The sequence below is a fragment of the Lynx rufus genome, unplaced genomic scaffold (genome assembly GCF_022079265.1).
Source record: "Lynx rufus isolate CCGP_SWC_20201006 ecotype Redwood Valley unplaced genomic scaffold, mLynRuf1.p SCAF_7, whole genome shotgun sequence".
NCBI classification, from domain to species: domain Eukaryota; kingdom Metazoa; phylum Chordata; class Mammalia; order Carnivora; family Felidae; genus Lynx; species Lynx rufus.
The window spans coordinates 83,079,114-83,094,271 of NW_025814889.1; the positions used below are offsets into that span (position 1 = coordinate 83,079,114).

General features: G+C 43.6%; 1 protein-coding gene and 2 non-coding genes across 3 annotated transcripts; all 3 read right to left on the reverse strand.

The window, feature by feature from the left end:
• Positions 1 to 1,571: 1,571 nt before the first annotated feature.
• Positions 1,572 to 8,620, reverse strand: ATP5F1B (ATP synthase F1 subunit beta). Its single transcript, XM_047066076.1, has 10 exons — positions 8,464 to 8,620; positions 7,811 to 7,993; positions 7,406 to 7,580; positions 6,190 to 6,311; positions 5,759 to 5,943; positions 4,643 to 4,801; positions 4,389 to 4,511; positions 3,026 to 3,238; positions 2,409 to 2,610; positions 1,572 to 1,834 (listed from the first exon to the last, which is right to left on the reverse strand). The coding sequence occupies exons 1-10, from the start codon at positions 8,588 to 8,590 to the stop codon at positions 1,737 to 1,739; spliced, it is 1,587 nt and encodes a 528-aa protein (XP_046922032.1). The 5' UTR covers positions 8,591 to 8,620; the 3' UTR covers positions 1,572 to 1,736.
• LOC124502798 (small nucleolar RNA SNORD59) lies at positions 6,034 to 6,104 on the reverse strand. Its single transcript, XR_006960047.1, has one exon. It is a non-coding gene; the product is annotated as a small nucleolar RNA SNORD59 (small nucleolar RNA).
• On the reverse strand, positions 7,671 to 7,745 carry LOC124502800 (small nucleolar RNA SNORD59). Its single transcript, XR_006960048.1, has one exon. It is a non-coding gene; the product is annotated as a small nucleolar RNA SNORD59 (small nucleolar RNA).
• Positions 8,621 to 15,158: the final 6,538 nt, after the last annotated feature.

The following is a 15,158-nucleotide window of genomic DNA, read 5'->3' on the forward strand; positions in this document are numbered from 1 at the left end:
ATCTGTGTTGACACTCCAGAGGCGTGGTAGAAGAGAGTGGTAAAGGGGGAAGGAAATAAATAGTTGCAGCTAGTGAGAGGGAGAAGGTTCTCGATGAATGCTGAGGCACGTAAACGTGTGGGGGAGGGGATGGAGGGATACAAACGACCTTAAGGATCACAGTTACCAGGTCTGCATCTGGGTAACATGGAAAAACAAAGCAGAAAGAGCTGACCCATATCCTGGGGCCTTTCTGCACCAGTTTCTTACCCATTGGAGTCAGAACCTGGAGAAAATGCCCCCACCCCTATAACTCAGCATTTCCCCAAATCCAGGCTTTTCTGGGAGCAAACGACCAGGCACAGTCGGCTCAGGGGCTCCACCTTCTGTCCAGATCATGACACAAGAGAGACTAGTGCCAAGGACGTCATAGGCAGATGGGAGGAAACTTACAGGCCTCTACTCCACCCCTGGCACCTTTCCCAAGGCCCCTCCTCAACCTTCAGCCCCCAGGGGCCTCTGAATTGGGATCTCAGTTTGTCCCCGCCCTGCTTCGACCCAACTTGAATGCCTCAGGGGTGGAGCCTATAGACGCAGGCTCCTCCTCAGGACAAAAGCCCCAGCTGGTTTGTAAACAGTCATTAGCAAAGAACCACATCCCAGCAAATGGCCTTTATGGATTTCAAAATGGTGAGATCAGAGTTCCTGCAGCTTCCAGTCCTACCACCAGAGGGCAGTAGGAGATGGGCCCTGGCTCAGAAAAGAACACTTAAGGGGCACCAAATCTGACCTTGCACTTGTTTCACTGTGAAACGATACTTTTGAGTACTCCTAACCCTGCACTATTAGTGGCTAAAATGAAGGGTAGTTTGTCTAATTCCATTATGTATTTCAGAAGCCCAACCCCACCCCCACAAACTCTGGAAATTGGCATTCCTTTTAAGATTCAATCTCCCTAACTTTCCTAAAGGATCTCAGCAGAGCTCAGGATTAGGCCTCATAGTTATTTTACACCATGCACTGCCTGAAACAATCATACAACTGTATGTTTGCCCAAAATATAAATCAGCAGGCAGTAGTCAGGAACTTTCTGAAAAAAGGAGGATGGGGGGAGGGGAAGGAGCAAAGCCAAAAAAAAAAAAAAAAGCCTAGGTAAAAGAGGGGGGCCCTTTTGACTCAATCTTTGCATATTTGTTATTAATCCTTCAGAACACTCATTTCCTAAAAACTGGATTCCTTCATTAACCCCTGCTTTGTCTTAGAATAGTCCCCTCCAGACCCATTTTTCCACTCTTCTAAAAATAAAAAATACGTGCTTTTTAACCAGCAGGAATAAACTACATAGAATATTCAAGAAGCAAATAATTTGCTTTGACAAATAACAAAAAGGCCAAAGCTGAGGCCCTACTATTGAGATCACATCATCTACAGGGAACCCCTCACAAGACCCACAGCTGTCCATCAAGACAATGGCTTTTCATTTTTGATGACCCCATTTCAAACATATGTGGTCTACTTTGTGCTGTTTCTTACAGCCACTCTAATGTTCAGTGTTGGTTATGTTGTCAGGACCAAGAAAAACAGACCAATTCTGACAGGTGTACATTTTATTGGAAACCTTAAATACTCTTCAGACAGAACACAATGTCTTCAATCAAGGCTCTGATTGTGGCCTAAGGAGCAAACAGATTTTTGGATTAGGGGCAAGGAAAAGTACAGCACAGAGGACAAGCGCTTCGTTTGCCAAAAGGATTTCCTCACGAATGCTCTTCAGCCAGCTTATCAGCTTTTGCCACAGCTTCCTCAATGGGTCCCACCATATAGAATGCCTGTTCTGGGAGATGGTCATATTCACCTGTATGGGAAAAAAAATTCAATGGTGAGAAGTGGAAAGATAAACTTTTTGTGGTATATAAATACTTCACCACTTGGGGCGACCAGTCAGAATACGATAAATTTGTGTCATCCAAGAAATCTTTTAACAAACTTCTGTCTTAAATCCAATTTACAAGACGATATAGTAGGGATTAAGAATAAATGGTCCTGGCCACATAATCTGGGTTCAAATTCTTGCTCTCTACCTTGGCTGGATGGTATCAGAACCTGTTATTTTAAACTTTTCTGTGCTTCAATTTTCCTAATTTATAAAAACAAGGATCTGTAATTCACTCAGAAGAGTAGCTAGGACTGAAAGCACTAAGTGTTGAGTATTGGATGACAACAATCAAGTGATACAAGTTTCACTCTCAGAAGTAGACTATTTCCAAAGAACACTGACAGACAATAGTTTTTAACTAAAAAAATTCTTTAGGCACAACATGCTTATACATTGCTTGATGATGGCTGGCATGGGAACATAGCACAGTGAACATTAAAGAGATTTCAGCTTCTCTGCTATTTTATATTCAGCTTTATACTGGCAGTCTCACCTGCCAAAATCTGCTGGAAACCTTTGATGGTCTCCTTCAGAGGTACCAGCTTCCCCATATGACCTGTGAAAACCTCAGCAACCTGGAATGGCTGAGACAAGAAACGCTGTATTTTCCGTGCACGGGACACAGTCAACTTGTCTTCCTCAGAAAGTTCATCCATACCCAGGATAGCAATGATGTCCTGGAGAGATTTGTAGTCCTGTGAGAAAACAGGCCTGAATAAATATTGATTCTTTTAAGTTTGGACAAAAACCTCAGGGTTAATACCACCTTGTATTCACACTGAGCTTAGTACAAAGCATTTTAGCACATTACCTCACTTTGCAAGTTAAATAGTGGTGAAATTACACGCTTGGAAGCATGAGGGCCCTCAGCTAAGATCAGTGTCTTATTCTCCCCACTTCTAGTCTACTGCCATTAGGAAAAAATGGATTCTAAATCTAAGTACCTGGAAACCCAAGAGACCCTCATTAATACTCTTTAATAGAAACTGCAGGTCTCCTCTTTGCTCCAAAGCAAATCACACAAGTCACCAGGAAGGCTTTGGTCTTAATATAGTACCCATATACCCACTATATGACTTTCTAGTCACTGATCTCACCTGCAGTACTCACCTGTAGGATCTTTTGTACCCCACGGGCAACATCATAATGCTCATTTCCAACAATGTTGGGATCCATAATTCGAGAAGTGGAATCCAGAGGATCCACAGCTGGATAGATGCCCAACTCAGCAATAGCACGGGACAGCACAGTGGTAGCATCCAAATGGGCAAAGGTAGTGGCAGGGGCAGGGTCCGTCAAGTCATCAGCAGGCACATAGATAGCCTAGAGTGAGTCAAGAACCCATGAAGAGCAGCAGGAAGCCAAATAATTCTGTTTAAAAGCCACGCCGCCTTTCTGACCTCTCCTCATTATTTCATTACAACTTTTTAGCATTTAAGAGTCCACCCCCAAAAAGACTTCTTACCATCCCTAATACCTGCTGAGTGAGCTTATAGATGATCTGGTCCCTCCAAGCTGTGATGAAAAATTTTCATTGTCATTCCTTTTGTTCTTCATCCTACATTTTTTTTTTATTTTTTTTTTTCAATGTTTATTTATTTTTGGGACAGAGAGAGACAGAGCATGAACGGGGGAGGGGCAGAGAGAGAGGGAGACACAGAATCGGAAACAGGCTCCAGGCTCTGAGCCATCAGCCCAGAGCCTGACGCGGGGCTCGAACCCACGGACCGCGAGATCGTGACCTGGCTGAAGTCGGACGCTTAACCGACTGCGCCACCCAGGCGCCCCTCATCCTACATTTTTTAACCCTATTATAGTGATACTCACACTTTTAGTTAAAAACAAAAAACCTTGCACGATTGCAATGCCTCACTGAAAGTTACTACAATTTAGACCCTTTAGATAATTTTACTGTTTATACCATCTACGTATATATGTCTGAAAATGCATAGCGTAGCACATAAGTACAGTGCATAAATACACTGCATAATTAATGTCCAGTTTCCATGCATCTCCAGACTCCTCAGGCTAGAAACCACTACACTCTGTAATCTACATTCACATACATGCCTTTAACTACCTTAAAGGAGCATTTCTTAACTTTTTAGTCTCTAACATGAATCCATAGAATATTACACATTATTTCAGGGAGCTCATTAACCTTGTTAAAAACCTTGAGGGACACCTGGGTGGCTCAGTTGGCTAAGCGTCTGACTTGGGCTTAGGTCATGATCTCACAGTTTGTGAGTTCCAGCCCTGCATCTGTGCTGACAGCTCAGAGCCTGGAGCCTGCTTCAGATTCTGTGTTTCCCTTTCTCTCTGCCCCTCCCCCACTTGTGCTGTCTCTCTCTCAAAAATAAATAAACATTAAAAAAAATAAAAAACAAACCTCGAGAGAGAAGTAACTACGTTTTATATTTCTCTGTATCTAACTTTACATAAATTAGACCTTCATCCATTTCATTTTTCTTACCTGCACAGAGGTAATAGATCCCTTCTTGGTGGTGGTGATTCTTTCCTGCATGGTACCCATGTCAGTGGCCAGGGTAGGCTGATAGCCCACCGCAGAAGGGATTCTACCCAATAGAGCAGACACCTATAGGAAAAAAAAAAGAAAAGAAGGGGGAATGAGAACACAGGTTTTAGGTGTCTACATCTTTAGCCTCATCTGCATCATTCCATAAAAAGGTCAAATGAAACAGATCCTCCCAAACCTTCTTCTCTTACCTCAGAGCCAGCCTGGGTGAAACGAAAGATGTTATCGATAAAGAGCAGTACATCTTGACCCTCTTGGTCTCTGAAGTATTCAGCAACCGTCAGTCCAGTCAGAGCTACCCGGGCGCGAGCACCAGGTGGTTCATTCATTTGACCATACACTAGCGCTACCTGAAGTAATCATACACAATCAGAAAACCTGGGAGAGGAATATGGAAGCCATATGCCCAAGGTCCCCAAACCAGAGAAACTACCAAAAAACCCTCCTTCTCAGCAAGTGTCATTATGATTTGCAAATTTCTTTTCCCTTTTAGAGACGTGGTTCAAACACCACAAAGATTTCTTATGTTATTGAAGCAAAATTCCTGAAATAGGAAATAAGACTAAGTGAAGGGCACAAAATAGGGCTATTTGAGATATCTGAATTACCTCCAGCTTCCCAAAATTAACTTTCAAATGATGGGACTACTAAAAACAAAGTCTGAAAATGTAATCTGATATCAAAGAGAAAAGAAAATGTGTGTTAATGTATTAGATTGTTGGGGGAAAACACTGTCAAGAATTTCCTTTGTGGGTCGCCTGGGTTGGCTCAGTCGGGTTAAGTTTCTGACCTCAGCTCAGGTTATGAGCTCACGGTCTGTGAGTTCGAGCCCCGCGTCGGGCTCTGCTGACAGCTCAGAGCCTGGAGCCTGCTTCAGATTCCGTGTCTCCCTTTCTCTCTGCCCCTCCCCTGCTCACACTGTCTCTCTCTCAAAAATAAACATTACAGGGGCGCCTGGGTGGCGCAGTCGGTTAAGCGTCCGACTTCAGCCAGGTCATGATCTCACGGTCTGTGAGTTCGAGCCCCGAATCAGGCTCTGGGCTGATGGCTCGGAGCCTGGAGCCTGTTTCCGATTCTGTGTCTCCCTCTCTCTCTGCCCCTCCCCCGTTCATGCTCTGTCTTTGTCTGTCCCAAAAATAAATAAAAACGTTGAAAAAAATAAACATTACAAAAAAGTTTAAAAAAAAAAAAAGTGTCCTAGGACACTAAAATGAAACTCTAACACAGGGTTTCAGCTAGCATTGCAGTCAACTAAAATGGTTTCCTGGCACAACTACTATGTGAACACAAATCAGCTTACTCCTTACCTTGGAGGTAGCATCTTTTAAGTTGATAACACCAGACTCAATCATTTCATGGTATAAGTCATTGCCTTCACGGGTCCTCTCACCAACACCAGCAAACACAGAGTAACCACCATGGGCTTTGGCCACATTGTTGATTAACTCCATGATCAGTACAGTCTTGCCAACTCCAGCACCACCAAACAGCCCTGGAAGAGGTTGAAAAGAAGCAATATTTGAGTGCTGTGTTCCCAATTAAGCAAACTTCAAAAAACAAAAAAACCCTTTTTTCTCTTTTCCCTTCTCAGGAATGGCATCTGGCTTCAGCAAACTCAGAAGAACGAAAGTCAGAAGCTACTCATCAGTGAGGGATAGATTTCAGTACCCACTCATTACATGACAGGATTTTTTCTTCCCACGTTAGGTTTGGAAAATATGTACCACCAGTAACATACCAATTTTGCCACCCTTGGCATAGGGAGCCAGCAGATCCACAACCTTGATACCAGTAACCAGAATTTCCTGCTCAACACTCATCTCCATGAACTCAGGAGCCTCAGCATGAATAGCTGCAAATCTGTAAAGGTTGGAAAAGAGGAGCAGGGTCTATTCATCCTGTTGAAAGTTTCCTCCCAATTCTAACCCTTTACTCATAGTCTCACCTCTTATTTTTTTTTTAACGTTTATTTATTTTTGAGACAGAGACAGACAGAGCATGAATAGGGGAGGGTCAGAGAGAAGGAGACACAGAATCTGAAACAGGCTCCAGGCTCCGAGCTGTCAGCACAGAGCCTGATGTGGGGCTCAAACTCACGGACTGCGAGATCATGACCTGAGCGGAAGTCAGCCGCTCAACCGACTGAGCCACCCAGGTGCCCCTCTCACTTCTTATATAACACTCCAGACAAGTTGTCATGTGGCACCTAGCCTAATGTTCTGCAATAAAGGGAATTCCATTATCTCACGAAGCAATGATTCCATTTCCTGACCTTTTAAAAAATTTTATGTTTATTTATTTTTGAGAGCGAGCAAGCGAGAGAGAGCCAGCAGGGAAGGGGCAGAGAAAGAGGGTGAGAATCCCAAGCAGGCTCGACACTGTCCTTGCAGAGCCCGACACAGAGCTCATTCCCATGAACCGTGAGATCATGATTTGAGGCTAGATCAGACCCTTAACTGACTGAGCCACCCAGGTCCCTGTCCCCATTTCCTAACCGTCATAAAGATTTTCTTTTTAATAAGCCCTAACCTAACAGCACTTCTTCATATATCATTAGGAAATACAAAGACTTGCTACTTCTGGAAACTCCACAACCTAAGCCATTGGTATTAAAAGTCACTTAAATAATCAATTTGAGTCCTAAGAATCAAGTTTTCTAAAATTAGAACTTCTACATTCTCAATTTTCCTCAGAAAAAACTATATTTGTGGTTTTAATAACAGTATCAGCATTTTAAGTATTCTCTGCAGGAAAATTTTGCTGCAGTAGGTGTTGCCTTAATGTACAAAACTGCAAGAGGGGTGTCTGACTGGCTCAGTCTACTTGAGCATGTGGCTCTGGAGTTCAAGCCCCAGGTATGATGTAGAGCTTACTTAAAACAAAACAAAAACCCCAAAACAACCTACAGAAAAAGCAGTTCCTTTGCATGTAGATACAGGAGGAGGCATACTTACTGCTTGGTTTTGATGGGACCTCTCTCATCAATAGGTTCTCCAATGACATTCATGATTCTGCCCAAGGTCTCAGGACCAACAGGAATTTTGATTGGTGCACCAGAATCCAGGACTTTCTGGCCCCTAACCAAGCCTTCTGTACCATCCATGGCAATAGTCCTTACCGTGCTCTCACCTGTTAAAGGCATTGCAGGTTATACAGAAGGACAAGTTGGCTTCATATGATGAAGTTCAGCTGGCTGAAAGGCCTAAATCAACCAAGACTCCTTCTCAGTACCTAAATGTGGCTTCAGCATACTCAGAAGAACGAAAGTCATTTTGATAAAATCATCATAGAAGGAAGACTGATGTGGGGGATATTTGGACTAAACAAGCTCTTTACTATTTCTAACAAATTCTACTTACCCAAATGCTGAGCCACCTCCAAAACCAGTCTGGTGTCCCTGCCTTGCACTTCTAGGGCATTTAGGATGGGTGGTAGTCCCTCATCAAACTGGACATCCACCACAGCACCGATGACTGCCACGATGCGCCCGGTGGCAGCGCCTGCCTTCGGCGAAGGAGATGTTTGGGCGGCATAGTCTCTAGCTAACAAAAAAGATTGGAAGAAATCGGAGTCAGGGCTGTTAGTGGTAATCGGAAGCCCCGTCTTAACCCCCAAGAACTGGTAAATTCGGCCCATGACCGGCCTCGTCTCGCTTGCTAGTAAGACGAGTCCGGAGGGAAGGCCGCGCAACAACCGAGAATGCGTCTGCACAATTTTCCCATGCACAAAACCCCATGATTCGAGAGCTCAGTGCCCCCATTGATAGGAAGGTCAGTGCACCTGCCCGCACTTTTCCGTCACAGAGAACTCCTTTTCCAAAATGAGACGAATTAGGTCTAAGAAAGCTCCCGTGGGCGTCCTATTCTGGTTCTCCCGCCATTAGAGGGCAGGTCGCTGGCCCTGACGTCCTTCTAACACCAGAGACAGCTTTTAGGCCCAAGTGAAAATCTGCCCCCGGCTCAAGGTCATGGGGCGGCAGAAAAAACCCTAGCTCCTAGAGGAAGGCACTTACCAGGCTGGAGCACCGCCGGGGTGGCCCGCAGTAAGACCTGGGCTTGGGGTAGCGGCGCTGAAGAGCTGAGTCCCCGCAAGGCCCCGGAGGCCGAGGTAGCGGCCACACGGCCCACGAAACCCAACATGGCGGAGCTCGGGTGGGGACTGAGCGCTGCTGCGGTCCGGGCCGCCAACTCCCCCGCCGTTGGGGAGAGGCCTACTCTTCAGTAAGCAAGTCCATTGGATGAGTTTGCTGAATATCACTCTCAGTGCTGCTCCTATAGGTTAATAATCTCTGATCTTTTCAACCATTGGCCAAAATTGGTGCCAATCTGAATTCCTTCTTTTTCATTGGATATTGTCTGGTAAGGGGCAACCCTCAGAGACTCGAAATGTAATTGGACAACAGCGATGTCAATTGGAGAGAGTACTTGGCGGAACTACGTTTAAGAAAGGGGCAGAGTTCCTGTTGTGAAGCACGTGGGCTGTTTTTGACTGTCCTTGGGCTCTCACCTTAGATAGGACTTTGAAGTAGGTTGACAGTCTCAGGGGCGGGGGTTGGGGAAGTAGTAGCCTGGGGAAACACCACTGACGGTGACCTTGGAAAAGTCCGGAGACTTCTCCAGACTCAGAACTCGGTTTTTCTTTTGCAGTAGTACTCTTGGAAGCTTCCAGGCCGTTCAGCATGTCACGAATCCGGACAATCTAAATCACTTTAAACCGTACAATGAAAGAAATTAATGGAACCCAGTCACTTAACAGATGTGTGCTAGGCACTGAGGAAACAAAAGATAAGACCTCCCTTTTAAAAACAGAAAACAATGCAGTAAAATGTGATGGGTCCTGATTAGTACAGGGTTAAGTGGGTGCACGAAAGAGGAGATAAATATGGGTCACCTAGAGATGTAGGGGAATTGCCTCTAACAGTAGGAGATGGATATACCTGTTGTGAAACCGAGTAGAAATTCCTAGGATAAAGTAGGAAGACTATTCCAAGCACACGTTTGCATGAAACCGTATGCTCCTTTTGTTTTAACTGCAGGTGAGGAAGGTTACATAGAGGTGAAGGAAAAAAGAGAAGGGATAGTAAGGAGATTAACAGGAGTCAGCTCTCAGTACTTTGGATGGAATGGAGACTGGCAGAGGTAGGTGTGAGGAAGTGTTCCTGGAGTATGGAAAAGCAGAAACAGGGCATCCTTTTCTGTGTTTGGGGGTGGGATTGGAGACCTTAATCTATTAGAACCTGGCTATATAGAGTTCATAATGGTGCTACCTCCCCAGAATTTTCCCCACCAACTCCCATTAGTTCTCATCTTTCTGAATGATAGTGAAAAATTTTCCTGTTTGGCAGGTAGAGCTATTAAAGAATTTGAAGGAGAAAACAGGAAGAGAATGTAAAATTTGGGTAATCTTGCCTAGTAAAAGGGAAAGAACCCAAGAAAACAGCAACATGTATGGAGCAGGTAGAGAAAAATAGCGAAGGAAGCAGCAGAGGACCAAAACCATGTTAAGAATTAGGAAAGACAATGTTAAGGAGAAAGTGGTCAATAGCACCAATCACATAAACATCCTGTAAAATAAGGGCTGAAAAGAACCAATTAGGTTTGAAAACTGGGGATTTATATCCTGGGTAAGTGGGGTCAAAGATTTCAATGGGCTGCATCATAAGACATAATCCACATTTTTGATTTGTGACCCATGTGTGCTTTCCATTAGGCTGGGCACAGTATCCCAGTTAATAAGATCCTATATATTTTACTAGCCTCCCTCAACTATTAGAGCTTAAGTTTGTATAGATAGGCTAGGATATTCCTTAGAGTATTGTCACTGAAGCCAGACTTAATAGATGTCATTGGGCAAGTTAAATTCTCTGAGCATTAATTTTCTAATCTCTAAAAGCAATAATAAAATGGAAATAATCTCATAGGGTTTGTTCTGAGATTTAAGATTATTAATGAAAGCAGCATTTAAAACAATACCTGGCACATAATTAACACTGTATTTATGTCAGCTAGTATTACAATTTACTATTGACTTAGTGTTAAGATCCTTTGGTTTTGTATCACCAACTTTGGTCTTGGCCAAAATTTTATTAATCATCAAACACATTTATCCTGACACTTCACTAAACTCAGGTATTAGATTTTCATAAATTTCCAGATAACTGAAGCTCATTGCTTTTTCAAATGTGTCACATATTTCTTTGTTCCCTTAGCAGATAATCAAGTAATTTAACTTTTTCTTGGATATTTGAGTTATCAGTAAACATCTTTGAATCAAATTGCAATGCTAACTTTCAATGTTACTAAGGTAGATGTCTAAGAGATGTTTCTCCATTATGCTTAAGTTTGTGAACTTAAAAAAAATTTTTTTTAATGTTTATATATTTTTGAGAGAGAGAGACAGAGACAGAGAGAGAGAGAGAGAGAGAGAGAATGCAAGCGAGGGAGGGGCAGAGAGAGAGGGAGACACAAGATCTGAATGAAGCAGGCTCCAGGCTCTGAGCTGTCAGCACAGAGCCCATTGTGGGGCTGGAAGTTGTGAACCGTGAGATCCTGATCTGAGTGGAAGTCAGACGCTTAACTGACTGAACCACCCAGCCCCAAGCTTGTGAACTTTTTAATGTTTACTTATTTTGAGAAAGAGCACTTACACACAAGCAGGGGAGGGGCAGAAAGAGAGGGTGGGGGAGAGAATCCCAAGCAGGCTCTGTGACGTCAGCGCACGAACCATGGGATCATGACCTGAGCCGAAACCCAAAAGTTGGACGCTTAACGGACTGAGCTACCCAGGGACCCCTGAAGTTTGTGAACTTATTTTTGCTGTCAGTGTTTGCCCTCAGCAACTTTAGGTCCTGTTCTGAAATCAGAAAAGCTGCTAAATTTGTAAATACTGTCTAAAATAAATGTAAACGTGGTTAGCTTGAATTGAGATGGACCTTTCTGAACAAATTGTCATTTAGTTTAGAGTTCTGGTATGTTTTGGTCCTTTATCATGTTTCTTGATTCCCGGATAGCCCAAGGTAATATTTTACTTGAAACAGAAGCTATTTATAATGAGACAATAGGAACCACGTAGACCTAATCTGGCTTTTTACCTGAAGTTAATTCCAAATGACTGCATAATGTGTGACTGAAAAACTTACCAATTTTACTTGGTCATGCTACACATTCTTCTAGTACCCTGTAATGGCTAGGATGTTTTTGTCTCTACATTTTTTATTATCATTTTGGATGATTTCAAATTCATGAAAACAATCCATGCAATATTCTAGCTTCTGGAGTTCTTTAACCTCTGAATTCCAATTAATTTCACACTCACATTTCACTTAAGCATCTTAACTCCTCATTAACTCCTACATTCCCAAATGTAATCCTTAAAAGTTCTACTTCAGAGGGTTGCCTGGGGGGCTCATTGGTTAAGTGACCAACTCTTGATTTCGGCTTAGTTCATGATCTCATGGTTTATTATTTCAAGCCCCGCATGGAGCTCTGCACAGACAGTGTGGAGCCTGCTCCCAAGCAGGCTCTTTCCCCCTCTCTCTGCCCCTCCCCCACTCACCCTGTCTCTGTCTCAAAATTAAAAAAAAAAAAAAGTTCTACCTCAGAAATTGAATGCTGTCTTGTAACACCAGTTTTGGTTTTTTTCTTTACACAAGTAATACATGAACATATTCTTGATACACAGGAAATAAATCCTTTCAACAGTACAATTACCCCCAAAATCACACTTCCCCTTTCTTACTAAAAGTTTTGCATATACCCCATTCACTTTCGATCCAATTCCTTACACATAGAACTTTATATACCACCCCCCACCCTTGCATCTTTTTAAACCTTAGTGGAAGCACACTGCAGAAAACTTTTATTTTTATTTAGTAATTTTTTTTTAAAGATTTCATTTTTAAGTAATCTCCATACACAATGTGGGGCTTGAACTAACAACCCCAAGATCAATAGTCACAAGCTCGGGGCGCCTGGGTGGCGCAGTCGGTTGAGCGTCCGACTTCAGCCAGGTCACGATCTCGCGGTCCGTGAGTTCGAGCCCCGCATCGGGCTCTGGGCTGATGGCTCGGAGCCTGGAGCCTGTTCCCGATTCTGTGTCTCCCTCTCTCTCTGCCCCTCCCCCGTTCATGCTCTGTCTCTCTCTGTCCCAAAAATAAATAAACGTTGAAAAAAAAAATTAAAAAAAAAAAAATAGTCACAAGCTCTTCTGACTGAGACAGCCAGGAGCCGCTTTTTCAGTAACCTCTACACCCAACGTGGGGCTCAAACTTACAACCCTGAGAGCAAGAGTCACATGCTCTACTGACTTAGCCCAGGTGCCCCCAGAAAAATTAAGTTTTATGACCTTTGTTTTGCAGAACCTTGTGTCAGTACATTTACTCTTTTCTTTAAATTTTAAAGATTTTAAGTAAATCTTTATGCCCAACTTGGGGCTCAAACTCACAACCCCAAGATCAAGAATCACTTGCTGTACCAACTGAGCCAGCCAGAAGCCCCAATACATCTATTTTATTGATTATGACTGCACATAATGCCCTAAGAACATGTAATAATTTATTTTACCCCATTAATGGTCACTTGGATTGTTTCAAGTGGCTATTACATGCAATAATGAATGAAAAATAAATCTTGTACACAGTGTGCACTAATACTTCTTCCATAAATTCCTAGAAATGTTGGCTTAAATTATGTTTAAAAAAATGTTTTTTAAACACTTATTCATTTTTGAGAGACCAAGACAGAGCACGAGCAGGGGAGGGGCACAAAGAGAAAGGGAGACACAGGATCCGAATGCGGGGCTAATGAAGCTTTCAAGCTCACGCAAGATCATGACCTGGGCAGAAGTTGGATGCTCAATCGATTGAGCCACCCAGGCACCCCTTAAATTTATGTTTTGTTAATGTTTATTTTTGAAGGAGAGAGGGAGACACAGAATCGGAAACAGGCTCCAGGCTCCGAGCCATCAGCCCAGAGCCGACGCGGGGCTCGAACTCCCGGACCGCGAGATCGTGACCTGGCTGAAGTCGGACGCTTAACCGACTGCGCCACCCAGGCGCCCCTTAAATATTTTATTTTTAAGTAATCTCTACACCCAATGTGGGGATCGAACTTACAAACCTGAGATCAAGAGTCACATGCTCTACCGACCGAGCCAGCCAGGTGCCCCAACCTATGTTATTTTTTTTTAATTTTTTTTAACGTTTCATTTATTTTTGAGATAGAGACAGAGCATGAGCAGGGGAGGGTCAGCGAGAGGGAGACACAGAATCTGAAACAGGCTCCAGGCTCTGAGCTGTCAGCACAGAGCCGCATGCGGGGCTCGAACTCACAGACCTCGAGATCATGACCTGAGCTGAAGTCGGACGCTTAACCGACTGAGCCACCCAGGCACCCCCCGTGTTAATTTTAATGTCAGATTTGTTAACTTTTCTTTTATAGCTTTTACATTTTACATCATGCTTGGAAGGATTTCCCCATAGCATTTGGTTAGAATTTGATTAATGAATTGTTTTAACAAGTGGGCCAGCCATCACCAGCATCAGAATCACCAAAACTACACTATCCACTATAACCATATGGGGTGAGGTTAAATTCACTAAAATTAAATAAAAAATCAGTTGGTCAGTCACACTAGCCACGTTTCAGATTATAACTATGTGGCTAGTAGCTACTCTATCAGACAATAAACGTATAGAATATTTCCTTCATCAGTAAGTCTCACTGAACAGAGCTGATATACCTGCAGCATAAACTGATTCAGAATCTGTATTTTATTTTTTAAATGTTTATTTTTGTGAGAGCACAAGCAGGGGAGGGGCAGAGAGAGGGGGACAGAGGATTCAAAGTGGGCTCTGTGCTGACAGCAGTAAGCCCGATGTGGGGCTCAAACTCACGAACCGCAAAATCATGACTTGAGCTGAACCACCGTCTCCCCAACAACCAGTTTTAGATCTAAAATGCAGATTCTGGGGGCACCTGGATCGCTCAGTTGGTTAAGCGCCAGATTTTGGCTCAGGTCATGATCTCACAGTTCTTAAGTTTGAGCCCCATGTTAGGCTCTGTGCTGACAGCTTGGAGCCTGGAGCCTGCTTCAGATTCTGTATCTTCCTCTCTCTGTCCTCCCCTGCTCACACTCTCTTTAAAATATTTTAAAACTGAACAAACAAAAAACAGTAGTTGTCAAATTTTGGCACATATCACCTAGATGACTTAAAGATCACTGGGGGCGCTTGGGTGGCTCAGTCGGTTAAGTGCCCGACTTCAGCTCAGGTCAGGATCTCACGGTTTGTGAGTTTGAGCCCTGCATTGGGCCCTGTGCTGACAGCTCAGAGCCTGGAGCCTGATTCAGATTCTGTGTCCCCCTCTCTGCCCCTCCCCACTCACACTCTGTCCCTGAAAAATGAATAAATGTTAAAAAAATTTTTTTTAAATAAAAAAGATCACTGGCCTCTATCCTGTTTGACTCAGTAGACCTGTTTAGGGGCCCAGAATTTGTTTATATTTCTAACAAGTTCTTAGGGAGACTCCTGCTAAGTCCAGGGATCACACCTCAAGAATCACTGACCTCGGGGCGCCTGGGTGGCGCAGTCGGTTAAGCGTCCGACTTCAGCCAGGTCACGATCTCACGGTCCGTGGGTTCGTGCCCCGCGTCGGGCTCTGGGCTGATGGCCCAGAGCCTGGAGCCTGTTTCCGATTCTGTGTCTCCCTC